Below are 11,120 nucleotides of genomic sequence, written 5' to 3'. Positions count from 1 at the left end.
AATGAAACCACCGGCGTTACCAAGAGAGACAGGAAAGCATTATTAGTTGAGGAGGAAAAAGAGCAAGATGAAGGACGGAAGTCTTAACACTTCCCGTCGTAGAGCTCGCGGTCCCTATTGTGACGCGTGGCTACTTGCACGAAACCGGTTTTTTTTCCTCTTTAATATCCCTCTACTATTAACCTAACTTAGGACGCAAATGAATGTACAAACATCAAACTATCAAGGACATAACGAAATGAAATACTGTAGAATGAGAGAACGCTTTCATTATTCATCTTGTTGCTAAGTTACGAAACTGTGAACTCCGGATGGTCTAAGATTCTTTCCCTATTATACGCAGTGGAACAACACTTTCTATTAATTACTGCTTCGTATCAGCAATTTTCTCTTCTTTCGACTAATATAATCTCTTCTGAGCTATGAATCTTCATTTTGTATCTGATTTCATATTTCAAACAGAACTAGGGAGCTACTTTGTGCACAAGTCCTAGTGTGGGTGCTGCCTTGGGGCCTTCAGTATAGGTCTACTAAAAGAAAAGCCTGATATACAGCCAACATTTTATGGGAAACGAGCTACTAGCGAGACAAATATAAATCCATAGTTGTTACCAATACTTTCCAAATTATTACTAGTGGTTTAATCATCGTTAATACGTAATGTTCGCACATAAAATGTGTCAAATACTCACGGTCTAATCTCTTGGACAAGACAATCGAGCGCCATTCATGCCTTTATCATACGACATTTATCCTACTCCATTGTGTCTTTCCCGCCGTCAGGTCTGTCACAGATTGAAAAAATGAGACGTAAAATTTATTAATTTCCTTTTTTACATAGTTAAAACCAGCTTTTCTTAAGACAGCGGGTCACTTTGTTTCCCATTGGGGAAGTCTGTGTAAGACGTACCTTAAAGAACGTGTCATGGCGAGAGGGAAGCAACTTTGCATAAATAAACTGATCAGCTTTTGACCAGGCACGCCACGCTACTTAAAAGTCACCGATGCTCCTCCTTCTTCATTCAATGAGAGCAGCAGCAGATGCAATTGAGCAATCATGCACAGGCTGACTTATTACGATCCTCGAGCAGCAGTGTTACAGGTGTTTCTCGTGTAGTATAACTTAACGAATTTCGCTTGGAAATAAGGCGTTATCAGGATTCAGAAGTCCCACCAGGGACAGCTCGAATCAGGAGGAGAGAGAGAGACTAAGTCAACTTTCCCTTGGTGTGCTTTATCGCCAAATGAACCCTTTTGAAAGAGAGAGAGAGAGAGAGAGAGAGAGAGAGAGAGAGAGAGAGAGAGAGAGAGAGAGAGAGAGAGAGAGTTGCCAAAACCAATTATGAAGTGAGCCGTTCAAGATGAACACAGCTGGAGGAGCCTCGCGTGAAACCGCGAATAAGCTGATTATACAACAAAGATGCAATCTGTCGACACATTGATTGAACGCTTTATGTGGCAGCCAACTTCGGTAGAGGCTCACTACTGAGATATATAAAAAGCCTCTAATAAACAGGGCAAGCAATCTAGCAAAAGCAGTGAAAAAAAGGTACCAGTCAAAAGCATTTATAAGACGAATAGAATTAAACTTGTCGACAAAGAAGTCAGTGATAACGGAAGTCATTTAGCGGACATTTAAACAGCAGCGATTGAAACATAATTAGCCTTCATTCCATTTAGCAGGGAGGAGGAGATTGATAGGTAAATGTTCAGTCAGTAATTACAATTCATAATTGACATTAGAGAGTAATTAAACGGCTGGTAATGTGACTATTTGTATTCATAGGATCACCGAGTATTCCACGCAAAATCCGGCAATTTTAAAAGATTCATCTACGGTCTGAGCAGGTTATACTTTGCATATAAAGTAACTAGCAACATATGATATATAATTTTTAGTCAAATAATGCACTTACTCTCCCAGCAATTGGTAATTTCTGTCCAGATCTCTGGTAAGGGTAAATGACTCGTCATCATGCATTGGGAGGTGGGGAGGGGAGTAGGACCACCTGATTTAACAATAGCCATAAAAACTGCGTTATCTACTTAATATCTCTTTATCAAGATGGACAACCGTGTCACAGGTGAAACCACCTAAGGTTGTAGAACATTTCCCTGTGGAGTATCAGGTGCAATGGGTCTGTTCTCTGATCAAAAATTTCCTTGCAGAACATTGGTGCAATGGGTTTATCTCATGTTTCAAAAAAATACCGTAACTATAGGCCTAACTATTTTTATAGTTTCTGCTACTGGGTGCTTGAGAAAGATTGGCACGTTGCACTTAGTATTCAACGCTACAGTCAGTTTATGTGTATAAAACCCCACGATTCGAACCAGTCTGGACGTGTTCCTTGTCATTATAAACATTAATATAACTAATTAGACCTATGAAGGGCTTAAGTTCCTACTCAATGACAGTCAGGAATGTTGAAACAAGCATCTATACTTTTTTTCCCATCTGTCCATCCGCCTGTGGTGTTTACGCATGGTAACACTGCGTCCCGTGCTTAAATAATATCCTATTTTGAATGTTAACGGTGTAATTCGCATACAGTAAATTATTAAAACACTTTTCAGTTGCAAATGTACACCCAGATATCCTTTTATTTACCTAAAACGTACACATAGCGTAACTATTTAAAGCCCGGGACGCAGTGTTACCATGTGAAAACACCACAGGCGGATGGATTGGAAAGATGGAAAACATTCTGAGAGTATAATTATACCGATTAAATATATTGTATCTTTGTAAAAAAACAATTATCAATCGTATCAGAAATAAACAGCAGTCTCGTTTTACAATGCTCTCAAAATGGTTGTCGAGAGAGAGTCAAATGTGATGTGACTCATTCAAGGAAAAGGAGTATAGCCTCTGAAGACCATTTGGCCTTAGGGTAAGTTGCGCAATGTCACTTATCAACAAAGGAATTGTAGATACAGCAGATTCAGATATGGAGAATTTTAACGTAGTCCATCATAGATAAGGCAGTGACGCAGTGTAATATCTGATAGTTTCTGGTTGACAGTTGTAATAATTCCGGTGCAAAAACCGTTAGCATTGTTTGTTTTACGTGATAACTATTATTATGATTTAGCAAAGTAAGGATAGTTCGACTAACGGTGGGGCTTCCATGTGTTAAACATTAGTTACTTATTATAGTTTAATGATTAGATAATTGTCGGACGTTCAAATATACTGAAATTTTACGTAGACTAAATACCTGTAGGCCTAACTAAGTCTGAAGCCCTTGCTGTGGCGAAAGACTGAGGATTCCAGAGCATAGGCCTACTTGCCATGTCAATAGATATAGTGCCTAAAACCAGTGCAGTTCGTATTTTGATTAGCCAGAAGTCACCAAAGAACAATTGATCGTGCGGCCAGCGAAATATATTTGTGCCGTTTTATGCAAATTTGGCTATAAAGCCATTAAGCCAAGCATTCGGACACTTTTAACCATTCAGCTGTCAAGCCAGTGCATAAGCTATATCTATGGGTTGGACAGTAACCTGAAACTAAGACATAAGTTAATATAGATTGGATGCAACAAGGGGCCAGAAGGGACGCTGCAAAATTAACCCTTTGTAGTGCTTACAGTGCACCAAATGAGATTTACTATATGCACTGAATAATAAATTTTTTTTTACTAAACTTTTAGATAGTCGAACATACCATAAATCCAAAATTAAGAAGCGTTTTGCTGGACTGGAGGAGTTGATCTTTTGGAAGAAGGGCTTGCAAGTGACCTCGGACCTTGACCTAGGATAAGGTGATCCTTTTGAATTTAGTATTCCCATTCATGGCCTCGTCGTCCTAGATTCTTTATCCAGAATTGTCAAAGTTCTTAAAAGTTCAAGCTCAGAAGAGGCTGCCCCGAAAGTAAAGGATGTGACGATAGTTACTCAAACAACACGAAACAAGGAGTATAATTGTAGCTGACAAGTGCCTTTTCTCGTGGTTAGAACAAAGGGGAGTTTGTATATGAAGGTTCTCACGAGGTTAAAGCATCTATAGATTTCGTTTACACGCCCACAACTTTACTCATATGATTATACCGAAGTCTTACATTGTAGTAAGTGCTTTTGCGTTTCTCTTACTAGCGAAACAAGCTCCATTTAGGAATAGTTATGCAAGCAAGGCTACATTATCGGTGTATATTCGTATTGCATGTGCAATGACAACCTCTTGTTCTGTGGTTACACCGAAGTATTGTCATGTTAAGTGCTTGTGGGTTTCTTAAGCTCGACTCAGGAATAGTTATGCAAGCGAACCAGCGTTATTCAGCACCATTCTATATAGATGTTACCCGAAACGAAGCGCCCCACGATAACGCTAATCTATATTTTGCAGACAGTTACGTGCGAAGAGATTTCGACAACCGGGAAATAAGAGAGAAAAAGAGAAAGATTTCCCCCGCGATGTAGACGCCCTATATTTTATTTGGCGCAGTACAATGATATTCAGTCAAGAGCTGTGTGGCAAAAGTTGCTGGATTTTGAGAGGAGCGCACTGTTGCAGAAAAACCCCATGATTGGTCTGCCGTTCTGTGACGTAATTTCATGGGATCTGTGCAAGAATATAGACGTCATAAGTCGCTTGAGTCTGCGAACTTAGGCTCCGATACGCGTTCTGATGCCACTAACCTCCATGAAGCCTTTTCCACTTGGCGTCAAGATTCGCGCGGTTGTCAAATATGCTAGTAGATCTGTGACGAGTGAATTCGAGATCACCTTGATAAATAACATAATCTAATAAACTGTTTAATTTACCCAGGAAAAACCTTTAAATTGAACTTCATTGAAGCTGATGTCTGTGATATAAAGCGGACGCGAGAGACCCGCGACGAGTGAATTCGAAGGCACCTCGATAAATACTTTATCTAATAACTGGTTTGGTTTGCTTAGAAAATAAAATATTAATTGAAATATTTATATGGAATAAAATTTCAAGTGCAATTTTAATAAAACTGTTGATATATGGTGACATCTTAAGTCAAAATCACGCGAGATCTGCGACGAGTAGAATTCGAGGGCATCGTGATAAATGCCCCCACCCCCATATAGTAACCTGTTTAGTCTACCTAGTTAATAGAATCTTAATTGAGCTATCAATTCGCCTAATTCACGTAAATATCTTAAACATATAGCCATGATCAACGACGAATGCCTATACCAGTATAAACGCCAAGAGGGGGGCGGGGAGAATTCGAAAGCACAGTGATAAATGCCTCCCAAATGGGAACCTGTTGAATTTATGTGGTTAATAGAATGTTAATTGAGCTATTAATTCGCATAAATCACGGAAATATCTTAAATATATAGCTACGATAAACGCTGAATTTGCCTTGGGGGTGGGGGGGAAGAAGAAGACGGCGATGCTCTTTTGTCAGGAACAGCCGCGGCAGCAGCTCTTCTCGGCGTTTATTGTATTTTCGATCTTATGATGGTGACTTCTGTGTTGTCATTCAGCTGTTAGGGGGGAGATAATTTTTTTACCCGACGTCCTCAGAAGTTCCTAATGAGTGTGATCACCATATTGACGAGGAAATGGATTGACTATATACATTTTTGGTAAGGCGCTGCCGTCGGGGGCGGCCTCCATTCATCGGCCGAGGCGTGAATAACGTGTTGTTGTTGTTATTATTATTATTCATTTTAGTATACTCCATTAGCTGATAACAACTTTTTATCTTTTTCAGGATTACCCTTTTTTTATTTAGTTACCGTAACCTTCTGTGTGTGTGTGTGAGGACCGTTGTAAACTTTGCTTTGAGCTGTCTTTATTCATCGCTTTCTTTTTGTGTCGTAGCCTAGTACAGAAGCGAATTAGGCTAGTACTAAGGTGGTTGGTCGTAACAATCTTGACAATCTTCCATTAATATTTACGTCAGTATTTTGTATTTACGTCAATTATGGGGGTTGGTCGTGACAATCTTAACAACCTTCCACTAATATTTACGTAATTTTATAGTGTTTACGTCGTGCCCTGGGTATCTGAAGTAAAGGTCGACCTTATTTTCACCTTTCACTAATATTTACGTCAGTTTTTAGCGTTTACGTCGTGCCCTGGGTATCTGGGGATTAAGGTCGACCTTAATTAACTCTTTTCATTGGTCATAACAATCATAACAGCTTCCACTAATATTTGTCAGTTTTTAGTGTTTAAGTCATGCCCTCGGTATCTGGTGGTTAAGGTCGACTTTATTTTCCTATTTTCATGTTTGTTCACCCCCCCCCCCCTTCCCAGGCGATTGACATTACCCAGTTCCCTAAAATGTAGACCCTTGTGTCCTTTCATTCCTTTAGAAACGACCTAGCCTAACCTAGGTTAAGCACTCGCTAAGAAAGGTTGGCTAGGCCAGGCTATACTACTCGGATTTACCTAGCGCTATCAAACAATACCCTATTACGTCACCCTTACCGCCTGATAGCTTAGGCAATGCTGTATCAGTATGAAAAAGGTGAAACATGGCCCGGTTCCTGTCAGTCGCCTTGTGGGTATTTACTCATACTTCTGTTCATGTTATTTCTTCCTGTTTATGGTGTTTACTGTCTTTTATTTATGCTTTTATGTTGGTCTTCCAGAGACTTGGTATTAAACTTGGTGCCCATTTTGCTCATTAATTGGTACTTTCCAAATCCAGAGGGGCACAGTAGTATTCTTCAGTATGGCAGTGAAAAATACATATAAGAGACCACAAAGTTAATAGACATTAGGCTACGTTGTTTTTCCAACTGCGTGCCTTGCGATTTGCTACCACAACGGGCTTTTAAAGTAGAACTTGAAAGTAGCCTCTACTACCGTGCCCCTCAGGTTATGCAACAGCCAGTTTGCTTGCAAGATGAGCACCGTGTTTAGTTTCAGCCTCCTGGGGATGCACATAAAACTATAAACAAAAGATGGTACATAGCTATCAACAGAAACAAAAGACATAAACTAAAGGCAATGAAAATTTGGTCAACAGCTTGCAAGAAACAGGCTGCAGTTAGCGTTCTTCAGTTTTAAATATTTTGTCAGGTCCCAGGTCACCGTAAGTGCTCTATGGGACCTGCACTCTTTTGTTTTTTACCTGTAAATATACCTAGAATATCTGTAACACATTATCAAGTTGGGTTTGCATGTCAAATGATAAATGTCAAGATTTAAAAGCCCACCATTCTCATTGAAGAGCCTTGCCAGTGATTCGGGTCACTCACATGGCATTTCCAATATCTTGTGCCTAGCTTTGTCACATTTATGATAACTATATTTGTGGTTAACACAAGATTTTAAGAGGTGAACATTCTGTAACTGTAGGAATTAAAATTTTTCTAATACAGCCAGATTTCTGAACTTAACAGCCTGCATTATCATAATCTTTTGCTAGGCAACCATTGGATGTGAAACGTATTTAAATATGCCTAGTAACTATACGGATTTGCTTTTAGCTGTAGTATATCATACAGATACTTGAGTTTTGGCTGGGCTATATATCTTGAGGGGAAGTGGGGAAGTACACTAGTGATATTGATCCCAATGAGTGGTAACTGTTGCCTGGTGATAATTAGCTTCTTGTATGGGTGTGGTGCTCTTTCCATTTAGAACAGACTTGCTTTGGCAAGATGGTGATAGTGGCGTATTGCACTTATGGCATATGCATTGAGTGCTTGTAACTAAAACCTATTTTGACAATCATTTAATGAAACCAGATCACAGGTTCTCCTATTGGTCCATGTTAAATCTCTCAAAGGTTGAATATCTAGATCAAGGCTAATTTTGACTTTCTTGCCAGTGTAATGGGACTGGAGTAAGTGTGTGGTGATTAGTAGGAATTGCTTACCACACTTTCCTTTTGTTTTTGTGATTTAGCCTAACCTTCTCATTGTCTTCAAGCATTCTTTCATTCATTGTCAGGCCAGCTTTGTTGCCAACTGTTCTTTTACATTTTTATGCTGTCTTCATTCTTGCAAACACACAGACACAATAACACTTCTAACCATTGGGGTATGTACCACCAATTTGGTAACTACCAGTTTACGTACAAAATGAGTCCCTTGTTTAGTTCCATTCCCATATGTTAGAACCTAAACAAAAGTTGGTAAATTTCCTAAGCACAAAAGACATAAACGGACACAAACAAAAGGTGGAAAGTTTTCTGGTTGGCAACTGGTGTGGGAATCAAGCTGCAGTAGCAGTCTGCAGTGGTACCAAAATTTTCAGTTTTTCTGCATTCATAGCAGGTGAACTAACAGGAGATGAATGAAAAAATCTTGAAGATGTATCTTTTATAGGTTCCATGATCAGTAATGTAGCTAGCCTTGTTAGGTATTCAAAGGAAATTTAGTGATGGTTCAGTATGAGCTTGGTATGGATCAGAGTGTAGTTGTAAGTGGTTTGTCCATGCATACTAATCTCTTCTTAATCAACCAAAGCAGACTTACAATCAGGAATTCCAATCAACTTTTTAAACTGCACAGAATATTTTTTTAGTTACTGACCACATTTAGAATGGTGTATAAAGTATTTTGTAAATGATCAAATGAGCAAATACTTTAGCTGCTGTTCCTCACTTTTGCTTAAGTTTTAGCCATTAACTTACTAACATCATGTAAGGTAATTGTGTCTCTTGAGTGAAGTCTCTCTTGAATGAAGTGCAGGAAAATCCAGCATGCATTGACTTGGTCGTGTACCTTAATTATCAGTTTGACCTTTTGACAGAACAGAACATTTATGAAAAAGTGCCCTATATAGACTAAATTTCTTGTCAATGATAAAATTCCTTCATTCTGTGCATTTAAGATTGTTTAATTGCAATTTCAATGCTGTGAGCTCAAAAATGATGTGGTGGGAATGTGTGTGTATTTTTGTGGCATTAAATGCATTGACTGAATTAATAAGTGAAGTTAAAAAAAAACTGATGTAATCATATTCTGCTTACTTCAAGCTGACGGCAATTGGGGTGGTCTACAAACAATTTTGGTGATAAGGTATCTTTCATGTTGATAGGGTATAAGAACATACTGATTCTTGTAAAACATTTGTGGTGTGTAAAAGACTTCTCTCTTAATGAAAGTTAGCTCATGTGGGTTTTGTAGCATTCTGTAATTGTACAGTAGCAATTTAGTGGGTGCAGATGAAGGATTTCTTCATGACAGTATACATAACCTATTTGATATTACTGTTCGCTGTTACCACTAATGTTAAAGACCAAATTTTGTCCTTGCTTAGTCTGAATTAACCATAGAAATTATGCATACTACTAGGATGTAGGTGTTATATAGCTTATCAGTTACAAGTACGTACAGTATGCATTTCATTTTGTTAGTTCTGTATGAGATTTTAAGCCAAAAATTGCAAGTTACCACGTACGTAGTGTATTGGCCAAATAGAAGGTTAGCATAATTTAATTTCATTTCTTACAGGAAAGGAACTAATGTAAAATGGTCGATAATTTGCTAGTAATGCTGTTGAAAATATGTGATTACAATGCTTTACATTGCTGTGGGCACAAGGTAAAGGCTATACGTTGGTAGGGATAATGTCAAGCCTTATAATTATGATATACATCGGTACAGGTCACAGAAAATGCATATGTACACAATCTTAAAGGTGGCACAAGTTAAGCTTTTTTACTTTAAGGGGTTGGATGTGCACACTACAAAAATGATTGTAATATGTCAGTCTGGATAGGCACACAAGGTAAACCAGGATGACTGAGTGTTCTAGAAACAAACAATTATCACAATTCTGCTGGCATCTCTACCTGTTAAGACAGGCATTGCTAAGTAGCCCCCATTGCTGACAATCTCATACATAGTATTGTACAATACTCATATTAGACACAGTTAATCTACAAAAGTATGGTAATGGTAGGTCCATTGTTTCAATACTTTTATGATTTTAGTTATGTCTCGGGTACTAATTATGAAGTCTTCATGTTTCAGAATGCAATGGTATCTGGAGTGAAGTATGTCTGAAGCTGCCAATGCCAGCCACCTACACCAGCTGGGTGTCACAGGTTAGTAAATTGAGTTATGTTATTGGCATTATGTTTAATCATTGAGTAATTATTGAACTAAAGACCTGTAATGGTAATTATATACAACAGATTTGAATATTTTGATGTTGCGTCCCCTTAGATGTTTATGTTTTACGCTGCCCTGCAAGGGTTAGTGTAAATACCACAAAAGGGTCCTATTGTTAAGACCGAAGGTTTGTTCCGCATATGAACAAAGTGAAATTGGGGTATTTGATAAAATTTGATCTTATGTAATGGAATTACTAGTGTCATTAATATGTTGAATTATAAGGAAATTAAGTGTGAAGCAAAGTAGTCACATATATCTCAGACATGTTAAAGTGAACTTACTCTGAATTATTTCATGTTGACAGCTGTGAGTGGGGAGTTATCATCTTTAAGTACTCTCTTTAACAAGCCATCAGCTTATGTAGAGCTCTTAGTTGATGGCGTTCAGCAGAAGAAGACCCAACACGTAAAACACAATGCTCATCCTAAATGGCATGAAACTTTTACTGTGTAAGTATTACATCACTTGTCTGCAGTTTTTTTATTTATTGAATTATGATACTAGAGTTCTTCAGAATATTGTGTGTGAGGTTTTTTCAGAATAAGGAAGCACTGTGGTTTTATAACTGAAAATGTTAAATGTAAGTGTGAGGAATGTGGGAGGAGGAGGGAGGGTGTTTGGTTGTGAATCCCTCACTTGACAGTGTGCGAAGGATGGTCAGTGGCTCATTGGCTTGAGCTTTTCTTCTTATTTATTTATTTATTTATTTATTTATTTATTTATTCATTTATTTATTTATTTATTATATATATATATATATATGATATATATATATATATATATATATATATATATATATATATATATATATATATATATATATATATATATATATATATATATATATATTGTTTCCTAAGTGGCAGAGTTCTCAGCTTCCTTACCTGCAAGTGATACAACTGCTAACATGGAGTCCAATTCTTGTCCAGTTCAGTTGTCTCCTCATGTTACATCCCAGTAGTTTGTCATTAAGTGACCCATGCTGTGCTGGATTATCTTGACATTCCTTTAGATACCTTGACTCATAGTGCAACTGGAAGGTTTTCCTCTTGTTA

The 11,120-nt window shown here is 37.9% G+C and overlaps 1 protein-coding gene across 1 annotated transcript in view; it reads left to right on the top strand.

Annotated features, from left to right (window-relative positions):
- The first annotated feature begins 3,695 nt into the window (after positions 1 to 3,695).
- LOC135196363 (E3 ubiquitin-protein ligase wwp-1-like) overlaps positions 3,696 to 11,120 on the top strand; it is a 422,942-nt gene continuing 415,517 nt past the window's right edge. The window contains 3 exon segments of the mRNA XM_064223146.1: positions 3,696 to 3,767; positions 9,922 to 9,995; positions 10,370 to 10,514. Of these exon segments, the coding sequence (XP_064079216.1) occupies positions 9,947 to 9,995; positions 10,370 to 10,514 (194 nt within the window). The 5' untranslated portion in view covers positions 3,696 to 3,767; positions 9,922 to 9,946.

This window comes from Macrobrachium nipponense, chromosome 17 (assembly GCF_015104395.2).
Source record: "Macrobrachium nipponense isolate FS-2020 chromosome 17, ASM1510439v2, whole genome shotgun sequence".
Taxonomy (NCBI): Eukaryota; Metazoa; Arthropoda; class Malacostraca; order Decapoda; family Palaemonidae; genus Macrobrachium; species Macrobrachium nipponense.
This window is presented reverse-complemented; position numbering and strand designations above follow the sequence as displayed.